At 42.9% G+C, this 26,988-nt stretch overlaps 1 protein-coding gene and 1 non-coding gene across 2 annotated transcripts in view; both read right to left on the bottom strand.

The window, feature by feature from the left end:
- Window positions 1–7,739, bottom strand: part of Itga8 (integrin subunit alpha 8) — a 197,495-nt gene extending 189,756 nt beyond the window's left edge. Inside the window, 2 exon segments of the mRNA NM_001173972.1 lie at window positions 6,669–6,802; window positions 7,386–7,739. Coding sequence (NP_001167443.1) covers window positions 6,669–6,802; window positions 7,386–7,591 — 340 coding nt within the window. The 5' untranslated portion in view covers window positions 7,592–7,739.
- An 18,130-nt stretch (window positions 7,740–25,869) lies between these two features.
- LOC120097971 (U7 small nuclear RNA) lies at window positions 25,870–25,934 on the bottom strand. The gene has a single exon (XR_005495926.1). It is a non-coding gene; the product is annotated as a U7 small nuclear RNA (small nuclear RNA).
- Window positions 25,935–26,988: the final 1,054 nt, after the last annotated feature.

Raw genomic sequence — 26,988 nt, forward strand, 5'->3', positions numbered from 1 at the left:
GTCAAAGTGTGATTTTCTTCTTTCGGGAGAATTTCAAGACTATTTCCAATTTTTCTCACAGAACACTGCGTCTGTTGCCTGGAGTATTTTTGCCAAGAACCTGGAAGCCTGTCCCCTCACACAGACTTCCAGCTTCTTGAAAGAATTTTGCAGATTAAGCAGCAGGCGCCTGGCGTTCATGCTACCCAACTAGCCGTGGAGCGGGTCTGTTTCCTATTTCTAGTTGGAGTTTCAAGGGCTTCCTCTTTCTAATTGCTTCCTCCCTCTCCCTTGGTTGCTAAGCACTGTGGGGTCCGATGCCTCCTCCTTTCTCCTATCAGGGCCTAGTTGTTTTGTTGTGGGGAAGTCTGAGCCAATGGAGATTCCTTTAGGAATGCTGGGCTGGTGTCTCTGTGAGGCCAGCCATCAGGGAATTTTCATGGGAAAAGTAGAGGGTGAACTGAATGATCCTGGGTCAGACAAAATTAGCATATGGCTAGTGCTATTTGTGCATATGCATTTGTATACATAGTGCTTTCCACATGTGTGTACACATACATATATATATACATACATATATGAATATTTCTATATATTGTATTTATTTATGAGTAGTAAAACGTTATTATTTATCTTTCATTCGGCTATAGAAATCAAACTCAGGGCCTCATCCATGTTAAGAAATCCCTCTGCCAATCACATATATTCCAAATCCCCATCCTCTTCATCCTTATCCTTATCCATTTGCTGAGCTAGGGATTGGTGATTGATCCTAGGGCTTTCTACACGCTGGGCGATCATTCTGTCACTAAGTCCTATCCACCTCCCTTGTCTTTTCATTTTGAAGCTGGGTCTCACTCAGATGTCCAAGCTGGAATTGGACTTACTCTGTATAGCCCACAGAGGCCTTAAATTGTCCACATTCTGACCTCAGCCTTCCACCGGGCCCAGATTACATGTGCTCCAGGGCTCTTGGCTCCATGGTGGACCCTTCAAAGGAGAAGGGCATTCCTGGGTGTCTCCTCCGTCTTCTTCCTTTCAACTGAGCTCCCTGGAGTACAGCCTTCCACTCCTCCGGAGCCTTGTCACATTCAAGGTCTTCCTTCCATCATTTGCTTGAGTAGCTCTGACTTGTATCTTCCTTTCTCTTTGTTCCTGAACAAAACATGATCTCCTCACCACTGGGGAGGTGGAAGTGGGGGGGGGGGAGGCAGGAAAAGCAAGGCTCTGTCACTGACAAGTTTCCTACGTCCCACATAAGGAAACTGGCACAGCCCACACTATCACAAAACAAGCCAGTCCTGGTATAAGGCAGCCAGATGCTGAGAACTGCTCACTCTGTAGGTTAAGGCCACAGGAAGGGAGCCAGCTGCCCCAAAACAAGGCATTCCATTTTCCAACTCACTCCCAGCAAAAATCTCGTCATTCTGGGATTTTGAAAGGCCCTAGCCAGATTACTTAACATTTTCTGCCCCACCCCCTTTCCTTCCCACAAAGATACTACAGTAAGGCACACTCTAGCAGTCTTTCTCAGTTGGCTTCTCCGGGCAGCACCTCCCACCTCTTCCTGTTTCCGGTTCACATGGGTCTCTAACTATGAGTGGACCCCGTTCGACTTCCTGTGTCTTAACTGCTGTAGTGATCATCCTATTGTTACCAGCACATGCCATTCGTTTTCCTCTCCAAGTTTGTCCCTCGGGAATCCGAAACCGTCAAATATTTCCTGGATGGTTTTTGGGTGCAGCACTCCACCATTTACCGTCTTGTGAGCCATAGCTGAAAACATCGATCACATTCACCCATCCTTGACCAGAAGGATTCTAGTCTACCGACCTTGATGGCATCCACGCATCGCTGGAGAAAGTGGAGGAAAAAGGAAGAAATGGGACGAGTAGCTTCACATGCACGAGGCAGATGTGAGGTTTTGAGTTGTGTGTGACAGGGGCACGGTGCAGAGAGAAAGGGGGGAGAAATCGATTCAGCAAATAGAGGGATTCCATCCCATTGAAATGGGGGAGGTAGAACGGGGGGGGGGGGAGAGGAGTCCTTCTTTGGAATGACTTGATTTTGTACAGAGCAGGGAAATTATCTCCTCTTTGCACCTCCCCCACAGCCATATGCTTCTTTTAAAACCCCCTCTTTCTGGACTTGAAAGGACCAGAATTCGATGGTATTCGTGCGTTTGAAGTCCTGGGCTGTTGGAAATTTCCTCTAGTTTTGTATTTATTGCACCGTATAGTAAGAAATGAAATCCAAGTTGATTGATAAAGTAAAAATGAGACGATGATCAGCTCACAAAAAGAGTTAAGCAGGTAACTTGTAAAAGAGGGCGGTTAGTCTTTAAGGTAGGTTCTGAAACTAAGTTTCGTGGGTTCCTTCAGTATCTAACCAAGGACAGTTAGTGGGTTACACCAGGAAAACACTGAATGGTAGACACCCCAGGGCTGGGACCTATTGAAACAACGTCCTTGAGGGGAAAAAAAAAAAAACAAACTCAGGTTTTCTCAATATCTTGCCTTGAGATTCAACGAGAAAAGCCCACAGTGAAAGACATAGATGGTGGTTAGTGTTACAGAGGAATACCAGAAAGTATATAACATAGTATACACACAGGCCTGACACTATTCACTGTTCCATGAACGCCATCTGTCCCTAAGTCATAGCCCCTACTTTCTCAAGAAAAGCCATTGTCTCCCTTTTTCTAGGAAAACTCGGGCAGTAACACATTGGGGACCTTAAACACAGAGTCGGTAGGAACTTAAATAAACTAGGGCCATTACAACCCATAATTTCCACCAAAAACAAGCCGCATCTGGTTTCTCCAAGCCTCTTGCCAAAATCGCTTCTTAGTTTAGCCCCTTGACATTGGAATTTGCAGATCCGACTGTGGTGAGCAGGTGATGGCGGCCGGGGCAGAGTAAACAGAGAGAAGGTGCCCAGCGACTCTCTGGCTCTATAGACCCAGTCCAGATCCTGAACTGCTACTCCAAGAAGACCAGCTCTCTCCCTTTTCTGGGAGGAATTCAGAAAGCAGCCCGTGTCTGCATCGTATGGTCTTGGCCATACCTTTAGGGTTGGTTTCTTGACTCGCGGAATATGTGTTTACATAGTCATTTTGTGTGAGAGATTAGGAATGACGAGCATGAACACAGAGGAGCTACTCTGCCGTAGTGATCGGCCACATTTATGCGTCTACAATGCAGACCACGAGACCCAGAGTTGGCGATGCTCATTGCCAATGTCGAGCGTGTCACAAAGACAAGGCTCAAGTAGGAAGCAGCCCCGTCCGCTCCTGCCGTCCCAGCTTTGCCTTCGTCGCTTTGCCTCAAGTTACAGCTACTGTTTATTCTCTCCTGGGCCACGTGAACAAAACAACTGGACAGATTAGGTGTGAGCATCAGCGTCTACTCAGGAGCCTACACCGGGGCTCCAGGCTTCTCTGGTTCACACCCCCTTCTCCCCCATATTTTCTATAGGGGGAAAAACTGTTTCTGAACTCACAGTACCCCTTCTCGGCTGACATGGGGATTGTTTTCTCTCCCAGAGATTTCTATCTTCTTTTTCAGTGAGATTGCACTTTTCTAGGTCATTGAAGTATTCATTCCAGCCTGGACCCTTCACGTCTCTGACTGAAGTATTAATTCCAGCCTGAACCCTTCGTGTCTCTGGAACTCTGTGCAGCCTTTTCGTACCTCACTGCCTTTGAAAGAAAAACCACAGTGTTCTTAGAGCTGAGGCTGATCGATGGCTTGGTCAAGAAAGTGCTTCCTGCATGAGTATGGAGGCCTGAGAGGAGGCTCCTCGAGGCTCCCTGGCCAGGGAGGAGAGTCAAATCTTGGGGCTCAGGGTTCAGTGAAAGATAATAACTCAAATATGTGGAGGTGGGGAGAGATTGAAGAAGTCACCCAGAGTCAGCTTCTGGTCTCCAGACATATACAAACGCACGTGCATATGCACTTGTACAAGTACACACACACACACACACACAGACACAGACACACAGACACACACAGACACAGAGAGAGAGAGAGAGAGACAGACAGACACACACACACACACACACACACACACACACACAAATCAGAAATCCTGTATACATTTATAAAACATAACTCCCATGCCTGAGTGCTGAGGCACCCTGTTATGTTCTGCAAAGAAGCCAGTTCTCTTCACCATCTAAGTAAAAAAAAAAGGTCTTTTCTTGATAGTATTTTTCTACTTAGGTAATTGCCAAAATTGCCCTAGCTTGTCCCTTTCTGTTCTGTTGCAAATATGAGTTCAACTACAATATGGGTTAAGTGCATTCCTGTGGACCATTCTGGAAATCTGAACCCAATCTTTCAGCATTAGTTTGCTAAAGGAAAGTGAATTCAAAGCCCCAAACAATTGCTTTAGAACAAATGTTGGAAAATATTAACTACTGTAATTTAACTACTGTAATTTAAATGGAAAGTTTTGGCTGGAGAAGCCAATTTAAAAGTCAGTTTGATATCTAGATTCTATGACTTTTATCTATTGAATCATGACATCAACTGAAAATATCACTTAAAAAGACATTCATCTGGGCAAAAAGATGAAGATCTGGACTTGTACCAGTTCTCCTTTTAGCAAATGAAAAGAAAATGCTAACTGCATCCCGATTTCATGCACTCTAAAATGTGCTATAAACTTCTTAAATTCATTTGTATCACTAGTCATTGCTACTTCACGGAAAAAAAACTATCCTAACATTTAATGCTTCCCCTCTTGCATACAAATTCAAATAGTATAATACATTGTATCTTTCTGTTTCAAGGGTTGGGTTTAAATTACTTTTTAAAAATACAGATTAGTGGCTGAAGAGATGGCTAAGTACTTAGGAGAGCATGCTATTCTTCCAGAGGATAGTAGTTCAGTTCCCAGCCCCTACATCATGTGATCCAACACATTCTTCTGCCTCCATGGGCACCATACACATGTAACAAACACAGGCGGGTGCACACAGAGATAAATACAAATAAATCTTACAAGAATTATTTGGCTCAGGTAATTAAAATGGTAATGATTTGTGCTTATATGATTAAACCTTAGATAAAGTCTTTGTGTGTACCTATGTGTATGGCATATGCATGTGTGCACACGTGTGTGCAGATGTTCTTGCCCAAGTAGCTTGTGTGGAAGCCAGAGTTTGAGGCTATATTCTCTCCATTCACTCTTGCCTTATTGTTTGAAGCAAGGCCTCTCACAGAACCTGGTGATCACCGTGTTTTAGCCAAGATCAGCTGACTAGAAAGTGCCTTAAATACTCTTGTCCACCACTCACCCAAGTGCTGAGGTCACAGGCACACCCCAGTATTTCTAGCTTTGACAGAGCTGTGGATTGGAGCTCAGGCCCTCATGTTTGTCCAGCAAGCACTTTACCAACTGAGCCATCTCCCCAGCCCCAGAACTTTATTCTGAAACTAGAAGTCAGTAAGGATCTAAAACTGCACGATTTTGTTCACAAAAGATGTTAAATTTCCAGCTGCTAAATTTGAATGTAAAAAAAAGATAAAGGCTTATAAATCTGTTTTCAAATAACTGAACTGTTTACTGAAATCTTAAACAAGATATTGTAACCACAGATGCACATGGAAATATAATTTCAAAAATGCTCGTATGAAACATTTTTCTAATTGGGTCATAATTCAAAGTAAAGATTGCATATTTTTTCTTTAAAATAATTTCCATATTGACAGTCCTGAAATTATCTTCCCCCTCAACAGAAATGATAAAGGTTAAAGTCATGAGTACATATCACCCAATAATTTTTTTAAAAAATTCTGTGAAAATGAACATTTATATAAATTCTAGATGCAGAACATCTAGATAACCACAGGACCACAGGGAAAGCAAGAATGATGTCATAAAGTAGTTATGCCATGTACAAGGTATTTTAATCCACTGCCCATCACACCCTGTCATTTGACCTAACATATTTGCATCTTTGAAAGGAAGGTATTTATTCTCTGATAATATATATTATTTGAATACTAACATTTGGGTGGTACAAGCTAAAACACCGAGTGATGATGTTTTCAAAACACCGCTTTTAAATTATTTTCTCAGGATCCAAAGAAAAAATAGCAGACGAAACACAACCAGACTGAATTGTTTAAAATGTATTTTCCCTTTAATTAAATAAGAAACATCTGTCTGGGGATTTTGGAAATGAATGCAATCCATCCACACTCTGCCTATAGTATTTTGCATCTAATGTCCAATATTTTGAAAGAAAATTCTTTCTGTAAAGAATTAGAATGGCAGGCACCCAGGTTACAGTCTGCAGGACAAGTCTCACCTCCGGATTTGGGAACTAGAGAATGACAAATACGCCAAAGCGAGTGTTTTTTCCAGGTCTGCGCTTGGGAAACAACCCGATTCTCTACGGTGAAGGTAAAGTTGTAACTCTGGCCGGCCTTGAACTCAAAGAGATCAGCCTGCCTCGGCCAACCAAGTAGGATTAAAAGAGTGTGCCCCCTTGCCCCGCAGGTTGTAACTTTCTTCTGGTCCCAAGCACCCACTCCCCCTAGTGGGAAACAGTAGGGAAACGGAAGTTACCAGATGCATCCAAACATTCAAATTTACATTCGGAGGACAAAAGCAGTGTTGCCATGGGGAATGGCTCTGGTTCTTAACCAGGGACCATATTACAAAATAACATCACTTACTGGTGGTGTCAAAGGGTATCTGCTTGCACTGTGCAGACCTCTCTGCAGGCCAGGGACAGTAGTAGACAGCTCCCCCTTCTACGATATCCGGCTGGCTAGTGTTGGCTTTGGGCGCCCCCACCAAGACACTGGCTCTGCAAAGAGATTGGAGAAAGTCACTCCTCATGGGTCGTCTACCTGCGCGCCCAGTCTGTAGAAGCATGCCCACCGGTCTGCTGCAGGAGCGGCAGGCGCAAACAGATTTACTATGGAAAGACTGCCAAACTTGATTTCCTCTTTGGAAGCCTGTGATCACCAGAAACCTGGTTTTGGAAAAGGCTGCTAATGGTTCTGCCTATCTAGGTGGAGACAGTGGTGGGAAAGACAAATTCCCAACTGCCTGCAACCTAAGGCACTATGAGATTCGATAAGAACAGACTGCGTTGTGGTCCTTCTTTTTAAAACTGACCCAAGTCTGTTCCGCCCCACTCTCTCTTCTTTGTATAATGAATCCGAACTTACTATACACCAACGGAGAATCTCCTAGTCCGGGTTCACCCGGCACATCTATCTAGCGTAAGCCAGGAGTAAAGATGCTGATGGCAGGCAGAGATCAGAATCTGATCGGGAGTGGGCAGTTGGCTGAAATCTAGACATCCTTTCCTCCTGGTTGCGGAAACCACTGAGGGACAGAGACAGGACCCCAGAGCGCGCCACCAACCCAACCCAACCACTTACGTGCGCGCATCAGGTATGTAGAAGTCCAGCGAGTAGCCGAAGTAGCTGCCCTCGGGGCCACTGTACACCGTGAGCTTGTCTACGTCCAAGTTGAACGCCAGAGACACGGGGGACCACAGCATCCCCAGCACGGCCGAGACGCAACAGAGACAAGCGAACGGAGGTGCCCAGTTCTCCGGGGGACCCCGGTGGGTTCTCGCAGACATCGTCCTCTGCCCCAAACGCTGCTCACCCAGGATCGGGAGCCGTGGAGCCAGAGGAGGAGGAGCCCTGATGTTCCCCAGAGGCCGGTGTCCCGGGTCAGTGAGCTCGGTGAGTCCACAGTGACAGTCCTCTCCTGTGCGGCCCGCCAACCCCACCGCTCTGGACTTGGAACAGTGGATCCCGCGCTCGACCCTCTCCAGCTCCCGGCCGGGGCCGGCGCGCTCTTGGCGCCCTCTAGCGGCTAATTCTCAGGCTGCAGGCTGGAGCTTGCGGTCCAGGACCAGGCAGGGGCATGACGCCTGCTGGATTTCCACAGCAAGTTTAAGAACTATCTAAATTTCATGGGTGTCACCTCAAGCCATTATTTTGGAGAGGCGGTGTTCCATAGGGGACGGGAATTTACTGCTTTCTCACAATTGCGCCGCTCGGATACCAGGAGGCAAAAGAGGAACCCATCTCCAGAAAAGAGTGATTATCTGGGTGTCACCTCTACCCTTGAGGGGTTTGTAGGGTCAATGAGTTTCTTCCTCTCTGAATGGGATTTGAGATTGAAATGTAACAACCCTCTTCCTCTCCTATTCCGCTGACATACTAATAAAGAAATCCTGTAGGTTTTCTCCAGACTTTCTCAAAGGCATCTCCGGAGGGCCCGTTGTATGACTTGGTAGTAAATCTCTGTCTTGTGAGGTTGTGACAAAGAACTTCACAGTTTCCAAAAGCAGGGTTTGGGGGAGGGGGTGGAGGAGTATGAAATATCAGGCACTCCACCCCATGAGTACTAATTGTTGATTTTTCGAGGAACCAGAAGGTGAAGGGAGTAGACAAGAAATGCATATAAATGGCTTTTCAAAATATATATATTCATAAACATAAATGAACTTTTCATAGAGTTCATAAAAACTTTCAGGACATAGGTTGGTGATAAAACAGCATGATGTTGAGGTCGCCCAGAGTTTAAGGATAGGGAAAGAAGTGTGGGACGCAGTGACACATGCCTGAAATTCCAACACTGTTTTGTTTTATTTGGGGGTGGGTGGTGGTGGTGGTAGGGCTTTAGTAAGAGGATCTTGTGTTTGAGGACAGCCTGGGCTAACCTAATAAGTTCAGGGCTAGCCTGAGAATACTTTCTTAAACAAACAGAACAGAAAATCAATCAAACAAATCATATATATATATGTATATATATACATATATATATATATGGAGGGGGCAGGCAAGCAATTTCTGGGTAATTTCAGGAGAGTTGGAAACAAATGCAGATGTGGGTGAGACTTTGAATAAGAGACTTAGATGTGGACGCCCTGGGTGCAGACGAGGGAAACACTGAAGACACTAACCACCTAGTATTAGACGACCATGCACAAGATCGTGGCGAAAAGGAGTAACTAGGGAGTAGTCTGAAATAGGGTTGGATGGATCCTGAGACCAGGCAAAAAGAACCAGAGCAGAAATATGGTAGGCAACAGAGATTCAGATGTTCCATGGGCAGTTATTTGAATGGAAAGAAAACAGAGATGGATGAGGAAGAAGCCCCAACCTGGTTAACAGAGCAGAAGGAGAGAAAAGCCATAAAATTTAAGGGAAAGGCCAAGATTAGGGGAGGGTGCAAGACAGGAAGGGTTCAAGCTGAGTCTTAAGTTACCTACTTGGGAGAAAAGAATGTGGGGAGTGGATGAATAAGATAAATTAGTACCATTCCCTACAACTGGAGGAGTCATCAGTAGGTTGATTCAAACGTGGGTAGACTAGACAAAAATCTCAGCCTACTGGGGAAAAATTTTTTTCTCATCTGTTTTCCTTCATAACCCACTTTGTCAAATAATTTAAATTTTGTGTTTCTACTTGTCCCTATTTTAAAAAATCAAAATAAGCAAGTTGTCACAAAGCTTCCTGTCAAATCACCACATCATCATTTCCTAATTGTATTGCCCAATCCTAGACATAAGAGCTTATGAGTAAATGGTAGACCAGTTGACTGTTTTTCCTTCTCTATCCTAAAGTCAATTTATGTTGGACACCAAGCTTGCTCCTTTGGTTGAGATATTCCTAAGAGTAAAGACTCCCCACATGAGCTCACAAGAGCAATTCACACACAGTACACACATGGAACTCCTCAGAGCTCTCATGGTCACTAAGGCTGGGGATTAACTACAAGGTATGAATTTCCTGACACCAGGGTACTGCAATTTTGAATGCTATACTGCAGGGAAGTCTTAGTTTTATGTTGAATGTCTAAGAGGATAGAAAGTGACAGCATGGCCCTAGGTGTGTACTTGGTTAAGGACAGACTTTCTGCACAGAAGTAGCATGATAAACGCTGTTATATGGTGACCAACTCATTGCCAGGGCATCCCTAATGTACCCACTTGCTTATTTCTCTGGAATATATCTCAGCTTTTCTTCTTGTTCAACATACCTAGGTACTGAAAACATTTGTGTGTGTGTGTGTGTGTGTGTGTGTGTTTGTTTGTTTGTTTGTTTGTGCATATAAACTTGTGTATATGCAGGTATGTGTATATGTATGTGTGGGTGCATGTGTGTGTATTGTGTCTGTGTGTGTGTGGTGTGTGTGTGTGTGTGTGTGTGTGTGTGTGTGTGTGTGGTCCAGAAGTAGCTGTTGGTTTCTTCCTTCTTCCTCAATCACTCTCCTTATGTTTTCAGATAGGAGATCACTGAACCGGAAGCTCACGAATTCAGCCTGGCTGGACTGCATGGCCAACAAACCCCAGGGATATTCCCGTCTCTGCTTCCTCAGTGATGGGATTACAGGCATGTCTTGCCACATCCAGGTTTCACATGGGTCCTAAGAACTCAAGCTCATGTCTTCATTCATCCACGGCTGGCACGGTGCCCACCAGGCGAGCCATCTCCCCAGTCTCATTTCCTGTTGCTACATACACAGATGAAGTTTTGCTCCTCTCTTTTAAAATAGACTTGCCTCTTGCTTATATAAGTTATATTCTTAGTACTATCATCCCCACATAACAGCTGAGAACCCCAATTAAGGTTCCCGAAAGCACAATATTTGCTCACAAACAAGAGAATAATGTGATTTGACCTAATAAAAACCCCAACACCAGGTATGAAAGAAGTCATTGGTCAGGGTTGTCTAAGAGATCTCCTCATGACAGACTATTGGTACTGCCCTTGTTTGACTTCTAGAGGTTGACGATGAGTTTCTATTATTGAGGACACTGTGTGCTTCAGACGCAGGGCCCACAGGACCCTGATCTGAAACCAATCTGAAACCTCCTCCCTAAGAACCAGCTTTCATGGACCAGAAGACACCATGCAAGTTTAAAAAGGAGGGAACCAACCAACAGCACTACCCAGCTATGACGCCTATGAACCACAACAGTGACTAACATGGCCCCCTAACCCCAAAGTGCAATGGTAGCACCCAGACCTTGGCAGTAACCAACAGCTTTCTAATTAGACCTGAGACCTACTCAGTAAGAGGAGAATCATGCCTGGTACTGGGAACCTAGCCAATGACCCAGGGCTGGTCAAGTCATGGATCTCGGAGGAGAACCACCTCTTTACTATACCAGCATAATCCACAATGACACTCTAAATATTTGTCCTCATATCCACAGATAAATGTAGTCCTCACTCCTTAGCAAGGAAACTTCTCTGCAGCGGATGGAGACCATTACAGAAAACAATGCAGAGTCATGAAGCAGTCCTGATGGATCCATCCGCAAAACAACGTCTACACCTAAGGTTCAAGGATCATTTCAGAAGAGGGGACTGAAAGGTTGTAAGAGCCTGAGGTTCTAGCTATGGGGCTGTGCTTGTGAGTTACGGCAGAAGCTATGTCCTTGAAGTCTCACTAACGGGACAGGCGAACATGAACAGAACAAGATCAGCCGCAGACATTCCGCAGTGAGTGAGAGAAAGACCACGAGGCTTCAGTCCTACCGAGAAAGCTACAGGCAGCCAAGGAGAGCTGAGAGTGGAAGGGAAAATTTCTCTCAGGGAAGAGCACAGCAATCAGTTGGCTGATACCAAACGATCAGCCCTGAAAACGTATATATAGGCAGCATTATGTTAACTGAAAAGGTTACATTTAGATTCCTACATATGTGGGTGTGTGCAAATGTATGTGTAAATCAAAATGTGTATGTGTACATGCACACAAATGCATGCAGCAACAATCACTGGGGAAATGCTGTGAATTGGAAAGATTGGGGAGGGAGACATGGGAGGGTTTAGAGGCAGGAAAGAGAAGGGGGCGACGATGTAATTATCTCAATTAATTATCTCAAAGCCAAAAGAAAACACAAAAGAAAAATAACACTCTTACAGCTATGATAAGCATGAGAAATTGCCTTCCTCCGGGCATAAGCTGTTTGCGACTGACCTTTTGAGCAAAGCGATGAGAGCTGTTTGTGGGGCAAAAGACAACCATGCTCTTTTCCAGGTAAGCTTGATGGTACCTCATTATCTGTAACAGAGGGGGATGAGGGCTCTTTGACCTTTCTGAGGCCCTTCCCCCCTCAGAAAGGGGGGGGATTTTGAAGATTGTATTGAACATTGTACCCTTCTGGCACTTGGGAACCACAGCAATCAGGAAAGTCTTGGGTCCCGTCAAAGGCACTCATGGACAGTGACAGGTCTTGTGCTCAGTGAGAAGTTTGACATTTTAAAGCTCTCGGGGCACCGAGTTATTGGTCCGAAAAGCAAGTCTGGGAACTGTTTATCAAGCATGTGAGTGTATGTGTATGTTTAATACCAAGAAAGGTATACATAGTTGTTTCCCTAAAAAGAAAAGAACCAAAAGGTCAAAGACGGAACAGATTTGGCTCAAATGTTCCAAAAATAAACAACAGTGCCAGAAAGGAAAATGACCTTGGATGTGCAGCCGTGTACAAAATGCTTAAAAATAGAGAGGCTGTAACATTTATCCAGCGAGTGCCAACTTTATAGCCAAATATATAAATATGTATGTAACTTAAGGATCAATTATGATGTCTGATTGCGTTTGAGTCTGTTTCTTTATATGATGGAATGTAGTCAAGTGTTAACATCAAGATGCCTGGGAGTTCTGACACTATTACATTCATTCACTAAACCATTTATGAAACAAGCCAGTGTGAAAACAGTGTGCTCTTAAGTGACCCTTCAGCTTTTAAACTTTTAAACTGTTAAAGTTATTTACCCAGTGAGCGTGTGTGGTGTGTGTGTGTGTGTGTGTGTGTGTGTGTGTGTGTGTGTGTAAATTGGAGAGCAGCCTGTGGGACTCAGTCTCTCCTTTCCCCAAGTGGGTTCTAGGGATTGAACTCAGGAGATAAGCCTTGTCAGTACATGCCTTCCCAACTGAAATACCTTTTCAGGCCCACGATGGACTTTAAAGGTAAATGGCATGGAGGAAATTTGGTTTTCTGACCTTTCTTTTAGTCTGGGCAGTTACAGCAATTACAGACTTTACTTTTGCTCAACTTCTTTATTTTTTTTTCAGTTTTCCCACAACAGTAAAGGAAATTACTAATAGGAACTGGTTGATTAAACTTAAGTTAAATCCTAGTGTCTCTGGCTGACATCAGTTTATGTCTGCAAATTTTCTATTCTGGTCTCTGAAGAGTGAATTTCATCTTAGTCAAATCATTCCCCCCTGCTTTTGATGACTTTGTTTGTCATTCCCTTTTATGATTTTCCTTCGTGCTTTTATTAACCACCTCTAAGTTACAAGTGCTGGAGCAGTGGCCTCAGGTTGGCAGAAGCCCAAGCACAGCCAAGAGCTGGGTTCATCTGAGGAAAATTTCCACTAGTCAACGAGATCCTTTCAGAACATGCCTTTCCAAACAGCTGCGCTTCAAGAACAAAGATTCCCAAGGCAATTCTTCCCCGACTGGCTCAGTAGTTGAGGAAAAGATGTATTTCTCTGAGCTTTCAGATTTGTCACAAATCTTCCTGAGATCCTAGCCCCTGAGGGAATTCCAACCTACAACTGGGTTCTTGAATGGTGACCGACAGATTTCAAAGAAAACCCTGTTTGCTCCAGAATTCTGAATTAACTCCACAGGTCTGGTGGGTGGGGTATGCCTTTTACTATCTGCTCAATGAACCAAATGGAAATTGTGTGTGTGCACACGGGCACACACACACACACACACACACACACACACACACACAGAGGCAGTGATTAAGGCCTGCACCCCCAGCCCCCCAGCCCCCCAGCCCCTCAGGCACAACTTGGGTATCTACTTTCTAATCCTGGTGTGCAGGATTTGGGAAAACAACAGACCTTTCATTTTTAAGTGCGGTTCCAAACCCTAGCACATTAAGGACATTGAGAGACTGTTAGAGGGACCCTTGAATATATTCCTGCATTTCCCCTTTGCTCTGGACTTAAATAGGAGCCCTGGGGAGTGGAGTGGGGGAATTAAACTCTTCAGTCACCAGACTCAACATATATAATAAAATGAGGCTGGTGGTTTAGGACAGTACTAGAGGGCTTGCCTATCGAACACGAGGTGCAGAATAGTCAACAGCAACAACCATGGATGTAACAAAGATGCTGTCCCAGCCTTGGGAGGTTTATGTCAGTAGGACACCGAAAACCTCCTACAAATAGGCAAGAAAGCCTTCCAATCGCAAGGCGAATTGGAGCCTGAAGTGTCTGGTATGCTGCTCTGACTGTGCTGGGACCTCAGGGAGGAATGCTGTGTTTCGATCTCAGGGGTGTCCTGGCCTGGTCTCTGGTGTCCTCTGTGAACCCATTGAGGTGTTTGGGTTTTTCCACGAAGAGTAAGTCTTTCTTGTGAGATCTCACAGTTTCAATAACCCTTGAAAATAGACATGAGGTGTTAATAATTTAAGTTTCAAAATAATCCCGGTGATCCCTCCTGTACGCATTAGGAGTTTTATCTCCTTGCTGCAGCTTGTTCACCATTAGTGTTCATAATTAGGGTTAAAAAAAATAAGAAGACGGGATAGAGGCAGGCAGGAAGTCTGGGAAGGACGTGAATGTAAAACAATTGATTAGTATTTTTGTAATAATGGCTAATTTAAGTCAGATTTCCTGCCAAGCATTCAGCATCTAGGCCCCTCTCGAGCTCCTTAATTCCATCCCGGGCACTGTGCCAGTGTGGAGCTGTAATTGAAGAGAAACACAGCTATCCACCATGTCTACAGGTCTTACTCTCGTGGCCTTAAACTACCCATGGAGGAAAATATCCAAAGTGGAGCCTGAGCTAAACATTAACAGATTTTTTCTTTCTTTTGTCCTAATACTCCCCTTGGAGTAAACAGCTGTTTACCAGCCTGACATTGTGTTGTGTTATTATTCTAAGTGATCTAGAAGTGATTTAGGTACGCAGGAGGAGGAGCGTAGATTATATATGTCTTACGTCATTTTATAAGAGGTTTGAGCATTCCTGGATTTCTGTATACACAAGGGCTCTGGACCTAACCCACAGATATCAAGAGATAATGACAGTTCATATAGAACTTGGGATCTATTTAAGACATAGATGAAAAGAAGGAAGAGTGAAGAGGAGAATATAATTAAATGGATGGGTGCCAGGAGAAAAGCTGATGGGTGGTATCTGAAAATGCTCTGACTGGAGACACATGTTCTCCTCCGTTGAGGAGAGCATTCCTGAGATACTTTTCATTAGGGAAGACTACAGACATGTAGGCTGCTCTAGTTACTCTTCCCACTGCTGTGACAAAATGCTGGGCAAAGCAACTTAAGGAAGAATGAATTTATTGTGAATCATGGCTCGAGATGAGATACAGTCCTTTATGTGGGGAGGGCCTGGCTTTCAGCATTAGCGGTCTTTGAAAGAACGGCTTGAACATGTTGGAAGTGAGTTTCTTGCCTTCTACTTATCTTTCCTAACATGGGACAAATTGACTTAAAATGATCTCTCCGGTTTTAATGTTCTAACTTATTTAAAATTATGTGTCCCCCCCCCAAAGGCCTCTGGGTACATGCACAGAAGACTAGAAATACAAGTTAAATTAAAACCAGCAGATGAAAGTCAAAATCCCAACATAAAGGAATCAAGATAATATTCCTGGAAGGAAAAGAATTGTGTCAAATGGATTAAAGTTAACCTGATTTTTAACTGGCTTGCAAGAAAGATTTGTTCAGAGTAGATGTTGGAGTGACTCTCGTTAAAATCCCTGAAAACTGATCTGTTTATGCTCTTGGGCCAAGCCAAGGGACCAGTGGCAATCCTGGGAGTTCCAAAGGCTAATTCTTTTTATCAATCATGTGGTAAGGGCCCAACCACTGTGTATTCTTTCTCGTTTTCCTCACACTCTTGAGAAATGATAGACTCCTAAAATATCAAGATGGGTCAATGAGTGGTAAAGGGTCCCTTGCAGAAGGAAGGAGAGAGGTGCATCTCACACACTGCCCTCTAACATGAGTACTGTGGCATGTGTATGAACTCCTTAACCCACAGGCAATACACAAACCCATGTAATGAAAAATTGGAGCATAGTTAGTAAATGTCTCTCGTCAGTCCCTAATCTTACAGTCAGTCTCATCACTGGTTTAAAAACCATATGCATAAATGTCTAGGCCAATAACTTTGGCTCATTTCCACCAGGTCATAACTCAGTTATCCCATTTGAACTAGTCTAAGTCATGCTTAGTTAGCCCTCCTCAGGTTCATGGGTCTATCTCCATCAGCATTCTGGGTGAATCTTTCATGACTGAAAAGTTTCTAGTGTCCAACCTCTCTTTGCCGGATGTCCCACCTTCTAATCCTGCCCCGGCTCATTGGCCATGGGCTTTTTATTGACAGGTGATGCTTCTACTTAGTACAAAAGATTTTCTCTACAGTTCTGAATCTAGACTTGGGAATCTAGAGCCCCGTGTCCCCACCTGTAGGAGCCTAAGTAATTGCTTCTCCTTTCCCCAGTTTCCCTACTTGCAAAATGACCACGTTAATGGTAAATCACGTGAACTAGCGAAGACGGTATGAACTAAACGTCTAAACTTACATCCGAACTCCATGGAAAACAACGTCATTCATCAGTTGCTTACACCTCTAGCTGATTGTGGACTGTGTATGTAACAACATTAGCTTTGTGTTTCATTCTCATATGCGTCACTGAGAACCCCGAGTTAGTTGAAATTACCCTATAAATTGTTCCCTTCTTGAGCAAAACTGTGTTCTGCTGTCTTCGTTGAGTCTCATTGGTTAAACTCTCTCATAAAAGCAATAAAGGAAGGGTATAGGGTCCTTAAAGAATTATGTTGAGACCTTGATAAATGGTGAGGGAAGTGAAGGAAGCCGTGGGTAAATGAAGTCCTGGGTAAACATATATTGTTTGACATGGGCAAGGCCATGTCGAGAACCACAGCCTCAGACCCATAGGAAGTGGCCAAGTCTCCCCTCCACCTACAAGGTGACAAACAGGTGAATGGCAAAGCCTCCCTCTGGTCCCTGTGCATATACTGATAACGTATACGAAAAAATGTCCACAACAGCTTTCTCCTCCTGGATATTGGAAGCTCCCCCTGCCTCCCAAGAGGTTGCTTCTACCAAGATCAGATAACCTTGCCTCCTGTTTATTTCATATGCAGTAGCCTTGTCTCCTTGTTGAGCTGTACACCATAATCCCAACTCTCCCTTCACTAAGATCCTAGGGTGCTGAGGATTCGCCATTGGGATGAGAAAAAAAAAAACAAAAAAACAAAAACATTCAATCCAAGCTTTTCTGTGTGTCTACATATTGTCTTTTCTTCATCCCCTTGCTGCCCCTGTCAGGTCTGTTCTTGGAGCCCTGCAAGGACAAGGACATGGTGTTGGGAGGATGCCCTTGAAGCCCTCCATTGTTGATGTTTAAATTAAGTATGACTAGGTTCATGGAAAATCCCCAGTCAGCTGCAGAAGACTAATACAAATCTGGTGGTCAAGAAAAATAATAATATGATAAAGACATCCTGCTGACTAATAGATATGACAAACCTGTGACCTTTCTGACAACCTGTCAACATCAGCCTACTCCCTGACCACACGAATATTGTGTCCTTGGCCTGTGTAAATGTTTCTTACTTCCCCCCTCCCTCTGTTACCCATGTTATGGTATAAATTCAGCCTTGGGGAAAAATAAAGTTGTCGCCTTGATCAGACTCTTGTCTTGGTGTCCCCCATTCTCTTCCAGGTACCCTCAGACACCTTCGCTTACAACATGGCACAAAGATGTTTCAGAAACGTTAGTCTATCTGGTGAATGAAGGACAGCTGGGTAGCAGTTACTGCATATTTAGATTAGTCTCTGTGGGAAATGTAAAACAACAGAGTTGGAATGATGACTCGAATCAGGGACAGGGAGACATGATAGACACAAAGCAAACGCCAAGAGGACTATGTGACTGACTGGCAGGTACATAGGGAAACATGGCCAGGAGGAGTTACCTCCAGTTCTGGGGATAAAAGCCGGAGCTCTGCATATGTCGGGCAAGTGTTCTAGCACTGGGCAACATCCCCAGCATTGACTTTTGAGATAGAATCTCATTATTGCAAATAATGATCCTGCTACCTCCACTCCTGCAAACATTGTGATTACAGGCTCTTACCAGCATGCCTGACTTGAAGATTTATTGAAGTTAAAATTGGAAATATAACAAAAATTCATAAAATGTAATTACAATGTGTAATAATCACAAAGCAGAACAGCATTACCACTGAAGGGAAGAAAATAATACCAGATCCTCCAGAGCTCCTCCGGTCGCTTCCAATCACTGCCTCTGTCCTCAAAACTGTAATGCAAATTTAAAAAGCATATCTTAGGGTTCTGAAGAGATGGATTAGCAGTTAAGAGCATTAGCTGCTCCTGCAAAGGACCCAGACAGATTCTGCTCACAATAACCATATCAGATATGTATATCTGATGCCCTTTTCTGGCCTCTGCGGCATCAGATCTATATCTATATCTATATCTATATCTATATCTATATCTATATCTATATCTATATCTATATCTATATCTATATCTATATCTATATCTATATCTATATCTATATCTATATCTATATCTATATCTATATCTATATCTATATCTATATCTATATCATCTATATCTATATCTATATCTATATCTATATCTATATCTATATCTATATCTATATCTATATCTATATCTATATCATCTATCTATGTGTGTGTATGCATATGTATATGTATGTGTATATATATGTATATTCCTTTAAAAAGCATAGCTTATTATTGTATTGTTTTAAAGTGTATAGCAGTGCATTCATATGTGATATGTGATATTGTTTGTACCAGCTTATTTTGACTAACATGCTTGTAGCCCGTCTCTGTTGTTATTTGTATAAAATGTATTCAATATTTGCATTGGCGTGTGGTACTCCATTGTATAAGTAGAATCTGGTTTATTTGTTCATTCCCTTGTTGATACATTTGAATTTTTATACATATATTTCTGTGATCACTTACGCCCATGTCTCTTTGTATTGTTCTGGAGGCATTTGGTTGGGCATATTCCTAGGCAGGGAATCCCCAGAACGTAGGCTATTGCTGGTTTGCTGTTGCTCTTCAGTCCTTTCCCCTTGGGCGTGACTACTCGAGCTAGCACACAGGCGGGTTGTGATGCTTTATGTGTTGTAGTCTGAGTCTTTTAATTTGAGCATTTAATGAATTCACATTTAATGTTGTAGATTGGAGTTTGAAGATTCTCTCATATTTCCCCTACTCATTCCATATTCCTCTTGCTCTGATATCTTATCTTCCTTTAAACTTACACAGTATTTTTATTTAATGTTCATTCATTATTCATAATTCATTTATTATAATTTCATGATTTATTACAAATTCATTTACCTCTACCCCCTCTTCATATTAACATCTTCTATTAATTAATTGCCCCTTCCTAGGAAATTTTAGAGCCCTTAGAAAACTATAAACCCTATTTGTAGCATATGATTTTTCCCCTTCTGACTTTTATGCTGTTATCATATTTTACTTCTAAAAAAATTAGCCATAGACATTGTTATTATTCCTTATGCAAACAATACCTACTTAATATCACTGACCACTTACCGTTTTGTTGACCGTCACAATTTACAAGATGTCCGTTTATCTCTTTGCAATTATTTCCACTCTGTCGGAAGTTCACTCATTAGGACCTGCTAGTGGCATTTTTCACAGTTGATACTTGATTTGTCTGAAAACAACCTTATTTTACTGTTATTTATGGAAGATGTTTTTCATTATATATCAAATTTAGGGTTGACTGACTTAATCTAATTTATGTTTTCATCTGAAGACCATTTAGTGCCTTTGAATTTTCATTGGCTTCTGCCCCAAAATCCCCACTCGGTTTCCTTACTACTCTTCTAAACGTGATAAGCCATTTTCAAACATGTCTGCTTCTCACGTTTCTCTTCGCCTTTGGTTTCTGGTGGCTTTAATATGATGGCTATCGTTGTGATTTAACTTATACTTTGTGATATAAGGAACTTTCTGAATCTATGGCTTAGTACCTTTCATGGTTTAAAATGAATTCTCATCTACTAAGACTGGATTATAATATAATGTTTTCCTAATTATTTGGGAAAACAAATTGAAGACTTGATTCTCAACTAGTAATGTTCTGGAGGGAATTGGATCACAACCATGCTGATTTCATCAATGGAGCTCATGGATGACTCAGCCAGTAATCAGCTTGGTCTGGAAGATGCTGGTCATTGGGGCACGCCTTTGAGGGGATACATCTTGTCTCTGGAGCCTTCTGGTACTCTACCTCATAGTCTCTGTGAGGGGAGCAGCTTCCCACCACCATGTTTTTGGCTGTGGTTGCTTCTGGCACGCCATGGTCTAATCACAACGGAGCCAGTAGAGCATGGACTGAAGCCGTGAGCTCAAATGACTCCTTCTCTCTTCTCAGACGTTTTGTCACAGCATTGGAAGGCTAGCACAAGCTCATTCCATCTTTTTAATAGTACGTGACTTAGATCAATATCTTCCAACTGATCTCCCAACTGATGACCTCTCTGAGTGTGAGTAACCTGCTACCATATTGGACCACCAAGTTCTAAGATTTTATCTATCATCTCTCTAAGACATAGGGCTGTTTTATTTAGAGAGTGGTCAGCTTGCTGTCCTTTTTCTAGTTTTGCTAATCTACTGGATAGTTTTTGCATAGTGAAGTATAACTCAAAACATAAAATAAAGTGTCTTATGATCCAGGGTCACTGAGCCATTAAGATGTAGCTTAGTGGTAGTCCACTTGTCTAGCGAGCATGAGATTCTGGGCTCAATCCCAGTACCACCCAGTCAGTAGATGAATATTGAACAAACAGGTGAGTGGAGAGAAGAAACTGATTCCCACACCACAGAAAAGGGTCTTTAGAATTGTGGAGCTATCGTGTTGTGCTCTCTTTTGAAGCAAGCATGGTAACATCAAACAGTTCCCACAGAGGAGATGGAGTTAACTCTTCCCCCTTCTTTTTTTTTTTTTTGTTTTTTGTTTGTTTGTTTTTGTTTTTTTGGGTTTTTTTTTGTTTTTTTTGGAGCTGGGGACCAAACCCAGGGCCTTGTGCTTGCTAGGCAAGCGCTCTATCACTGAGCTAAATCCCCAACCCCAACTCTTCACCTTTCAAATAAAGAATATCCAAGTGACTTTCAAAAGCTTGTGTTTACTTTACTTGCTGTGTGTGTATGTGTGTATGTATGTGTGTGTTTGTGTGGGGGGGGATGTGTGTGGGAGAGGATGTACATGTGCAACAGCACTGTATGTAGGTCAGAGGACAAGCATAGCTAAAAGTAGGCTTAATGGCTGAATCCCCCAATGTAACTTCGTGTGAGGCATATAAACAGGTAAACATGATGAAGCTTAAGTCATCCATGTTTGGTTGTGTGGCTATTGTCCCTTGGTGTGACATAATGAGGGTGGACCCTTTATCTTTCTATAGTTTTCCTCCACAAACATATAGCCCTAGTCTAATGGAAAGGAACATCAGGGACACAAATTAATAAGAGACGTCCTGAAAAGTGCATTTTTTTTTCAGAAGTGTCCTTACCAAGTCTGAAAGCTGTCACAGCCTAGTAGAGGCAGAGGAGACATAGTGACTCAACATCATCTCCTTTAGTCAGTACCTAGATGGGATCCTCAGACAGAAAAAGAACTGAAGACATTTTAGTAAGGCATCAATTTTGGGAATCATAACACTGAGTTAACAATGTTAGCCAATATTAACAATGATAACAAGCACATCATAGTAGGGTAAGGTTTTCTGAGACAGGTTTTTCCATGTAGCTCTGGCTGTCCTGGAACTCACTCTGTAGACCACATTGGTCTTGAACTCAAAGATTTACCTGCCATCGGCTCCTGAACGCTGGGATTAAAGGCATGTACCACCACCCCACCTGGCATAGTAGTATAAGGTTTTAACAGGTCATACTAGTTGCAAAGTATATGTACATGTTACGTAGACAATTTTTTCTCATTATCTGTGGAAAATTGGTTGCAGAATATCCTACTGCAGGTACCAAAATCTGTGGATGCTCAAGTTCCTCATATAAATTGCCATTGCATTTGCATATGACCTATTCCTGTGTACTTCAAATACTCTGTAGATTATCCATGATGCTTAACTAAAAACAATGTGAATACCACAATCTTCCTGCCTCAATTCCCCAAGTGTTAGAATAGATTGCATATGTGTGCCACCACACCTAACACAAGTTTAATTTTTAGAATATTTTTTTGTCCACAGTTTAATGAAATTATAGATATAGAACCCAAGGATACAGAAGGTGCATGTGTGTGTATGTGTAGGTGCGTGTGCATGCATGTGTGTGTGTGTATGTGTATGTGCGTGTGCATGCATGTGTGTGTGTGTGTGTATGTGTATGTTGGAAATTTTCTATAAATCTGAAGCTGTACTCATGAGAAATGTTTACAACAAAATGTAAAACATTTTTTATCACTCCTTTTTACCTTATCTTCTGCAGAGTCCAATAAGAATTTTGATAACCTTAGACTGAAACAGTGTTTGGGATTTTGTGTGGTTGCTTTTTTAATTGTTGGTTTGCTTTGCCCCTACTCCTCATCATCCAGCAGGATGCATTCTTGTGACCAGTATTCTGTCATATGCAGGCAGAAGCCTAGAGGTCAAAGAAATCTTTGGGAGGGCCTGCTCATCCGTACGGAGCAGGAGGGTCTATGCTCTGCCCTACACACATGCACACATAGTCCCGAGTTGAAGTCTTTCCACAGGAACTAGTACCTGCCTCTCCATCAGTAGTCAGTAGAAACTGAACCCTTCATAGAGAATCTGAAAAATCCACCAACACATCTGCTTGTAGATGTTTTGGATTAAACCCTCTATTGTCTTTTTTCCTTTGAGTTCTCTGTTTTCTTTTCCCACGGGGAAATTTCCAGGTTTTTTATTTTAAGATGATGGGACTAAACCAGATGACCCATCTTGGCCCTTTGCCTGTCAGGCTCAAACACAAAACAAAAAACAGAACAAAGGAAGCCAAGTGCCCTGATGTGGTCTTTAAGTAACGCTTCTACCTCTCTTTCCTCAGTCCCTGTCAGCTGTACTCTTCCAGTAGCACTCAGAGTAATTGCCCAAACCCCATTCCTAGATCTTCAGCAAGGGCTCTGGACCAAGGCCCTTGCTTCAGCTGTGCTGGCCCCTGGCTCCTTAACTCTTTCCTTCCCTTGAAGCTGGTTCTGGAGTGAGGCAGTGATAGGGAAGCAGATGCACTCACTCCTCGCAAGAGTTCACTAGCTGTCTAGGAGGACAGGAGAGGCACTGAGGTCTCAGAAACAGAAAAAGTTCCTCTGTCCATCATGGAGAGGTCTCCCAGTGGTGGGGTAACAATGATAGGTACTTATTGATTTGCAAGAGCTCTTCCCTTGTATGATTTAACACAGTCCCTATGACGTAGATACTCTTGTTTTCTTCCTGTACTGACACCCAGGGCCAGGAAAGTGTTCAGTGGTAGAGAGAGAGAGCAGGAATTCAAGAACTCAGCTCTCACAATATCAGCTTCTAGTTACTGTAACAGCAATCGGATTGCTCTTTGGAGAAATACCATCTCATTTCTATCTTTGCAGTTGGTCTCTAGAAACCATGTGATGCTTTAAAGACATTTATAATGGGTCATTATAGTTCTAAGAGGGATGGCTGTTTGTAGAGGGAGAAGGCGTAGTTGATATTTACCAGGTGTTTGCCTTCCAGCATTCAACAGTCTTTCCTAGTTTGTAGAGAAGCTCATCTCCTGATACTCATTCCTTTAGTACTGTCCAGTGGAATAGACTCACCATGGACAGGCTCTGACTGGCATAAGCCAGTTTGTGCTGCCCACCCTTCCAGGAACAATAATCAACAGGGATATAGTTTGCATCTCAGGCATAACCAGTCAATGCCTGACAATCAGTCACCTGATTGGTCCAGGCTCAGCTAACCACGGTGGAAAGTGAAGCTTTCTCTCTTCCTGGCTGGGAAAGAGGAAGGATGTTGGACCAGCTGCTGGCAGCAGCCACCAGAGAGGTGACATGAGCAAACCTCAGAGAGATGGCTCCACAGAGAGGTGACATCACAGAGAGGTGGCATCAGGGTTTTCATAAAATGGAGAGCAACCAGTGTCACTCCCCTCTAGGCATTTCTGATAGAAGAGTTACACTACCTTGTATACGTCCCTTTGAGTTGGAGTTTCATTTAAGTCTGTTTCAAATAATTTGTTATTTTTAGGCATAGAAACACTAAGTGTTTAGATGTAGTTTTAAAAATAAAGTTCACAAGAAAGTTTAAAAACCATTTTAGACTCAGTGCTCTGGCATGCACCCTTGGTCCCGGCATTCAGGGAGCTAAGTCAGGAAGATTGGGAGCTTGTGGCTAACCTGAGATACGTAGTCAGATCCTCTGAACATTTTTTTAAATCTAGAGGTTTAAACAGATAACCAGGGGTTATTCACAAACAAATTTGGGCCTCTAATTTATGGAGAAAAAAAAAAGTAGTGATGCACTGCTTCTGTGTGAAGGCGGTGGAGTGTGTGTAGCTGGGAGCCAGATACAACAGATGTGCACTTAATTGCCCTATGCTATGCTGGTTTCAGACCGTAGCTCACAATTGTCTTGGATTTTGTTGCTAAAAACACTCCTGTTTTTGCCAAATAACCATGCTGTGGAGGCTTGCTGTGGCGAATGTGGACAGCTCACTGTGGTGGAGATTTGTGCTTTTAGCAGGACCAAGGGAGACTATTAGATTATCATAATATGAGTGGGAAGACTTTGGGGTGAGTGCACTAGACTTAATGCGCCCTCCTCCATAGTTTTAAAAGCACAGCTTCACTCCTCATGGCCAGTAGTTAAGAGGGAGGATGATGGTGATGGCTTAGGGCTTGAAAATGTGTGGGAAGTTGCCCTCAATGGCTGTGTGCATAGCCAGGACATTCTTTCCAAGTCTTGTCTAATGTTCTCTGTAGGTTAGAAGGCCAATGGCAATCAAGAAGAAGTTGGTATGTCACCAGCTAAGTTTGACCAAATGATCTGATCAGGAACAGCTTTCTAATCTAATCTAGAGTATTATGTTTTTAGCTTTCCTGTAACTTTGTGGACCCACCAAGGCCCCGAGGACATAGTTAACAGGCCAGCTTTCTGCTCTGCTATTAGGAAAAAATAATTAAGGAAATCAAGGTTGGCTTGGCAACAGTTGAAACAGAGCCTTTGCTACCCATTTCTGTTTCTTCTAACATTAACCACTGTCTGTGACTGTTGAAATGTGGGTTGGCATAAGCCATACAGTGTCCTCTTCAGGATGAATGATATCCGGATCTTGCCAAGGACCAGCCTCAGTTTGGAGAGGGTTGCTGAGAGAAGGAGCATTTGAGAGCAGGAAAAACAAATGGCAAATCCTGGGTCCAAGATGGTGACTTATGCTCTACTTGAGCTCCCTAGACGGCTATAGCTCTTGGCTCTATAGTCTGGTTGAGACAGCTCTTCAGACTGCTCTCTCTCTCTCTCTCTCTCTCTCTCTCTCTCTCTCTCTCTCTCTCTCTCTGTGTGTGTGTGTGTGTGTGTGTGTGTGTGTGTGTACTCTGCTCTGTTCTAGATAGCTTTTTCTTGCTACTCTGAAAACTCTGGTTGAGAGAGCTAGCTTTCTGCTCCAGGCAGCTCTCTCTGGTTGAGACAGTCCTCTATGCTAATAAAAATTCTAAAAGTTCTCTGGATAGCTCATGGGTTTTCTGACCAAAGTCAGAAAAGCTGCTGTAAAAAATTTTTTGTTTCTTCCAACCAAATCAGGAATCTTGTTGGAAAAAATTGTAACAAGTAATTCTTGGGTTTTCTCAATCAAAATTAGAAAGCCAGAAAAAAAAAATTCTAAAAGAGCTGTGTTCACTCTCTAAATAATTGTTGGGATTTTTGACATCCTTTTAGAAAAGAGTCTAAAAGAATTATGAACAATTCTTAAAAAAAAAAAAAAGCTGTGTTCAATCTCTATGGATTTTCTGCAGAAATCTTCTTAGGAAAAACTCTTGAAGAACTTGTGTTCACTCTCCAGAGATATCCAGACAGCTTAGCTCTCTAGCAAAAAAATTAAAAACAACTGCTATAGCTTTCAGCTAACTCATCTCATATAGACCAAAAAAATCCTATCTTTTTATTTACATACCAATCCGGTTATTTATTCCAGGTTCCTTCTTGACTATCCCACAAATCAGCAGTCCCTGAACTTTAAGGAAAACACGGCAAGCCTAAGTACAGACAATAAGATAGCTGAATGGTTCCCAACCCTGGAACCATTCCAACCAGGCCTGTACCTAACTGCTACCTGTCCCAGGCTGACCTTGAGCGCAGGAATCTGCCTGTCTTTATATCTGGCTCATTAATGCCTTTGTTCATTTAGATTTGTGAAGCCCCTCATGCAATTCATATGGTATCCTTATATTTTTTGCATAGTTCAGAAATTATATTGTAAGGGTCCATGATTTGCTAAAGAATGATATCCTAGACTCATAGAGTATGCAAGAGCAAAGAGTGTTTATCCTGCAGAAGTTCAGCATACAGGGGTCTACCATATACCAAGAAGGAGATACCCAGGTGAACTCAAAGGCCCAATTAAAAGCACGTTCCAGGGAGGGGTAGGTGACCTTTATCTTAATTGGTTGGCTCAATCTTCATAGGTGTGTGGGTCTTGGGATTGGCTAGGCTCTGTGAAATTCCAGACTGTTGCAGACTCGTTGTCCTTGCCTAAGGCCAGGTGGCAGGGCAGCTTCTGATTGGCTGTGCCCCCAATGGGGTGGGGGTACGGGTGGTTTACAATAACCGACTTGCCTGGATTTGCCCAGTTCTGGGAAACAGAGATCTAGGCCTAGTCTCCTGAATTGATAATTTGAAGCCTGTCACAGAGTCAGCCTGTTGGTCCTGTGAATATATTTTGTGCTCATGTTTTTAG

Source organism: Rattus norvegicus, chromosome 17, assembly GCF_036323735.1.
Source record: "Rattus norvegicus strain BN/NHsdMcwi chromosome 17, GRCr8, whole genome shotgun sequence".
In the NCBI taxonomy this organism is placed as follows: Eukaryota; Metazoa; Chordata; class Mammalia; order Rodentia; family Muridae; genus Rattus; species Rattus norvegicus.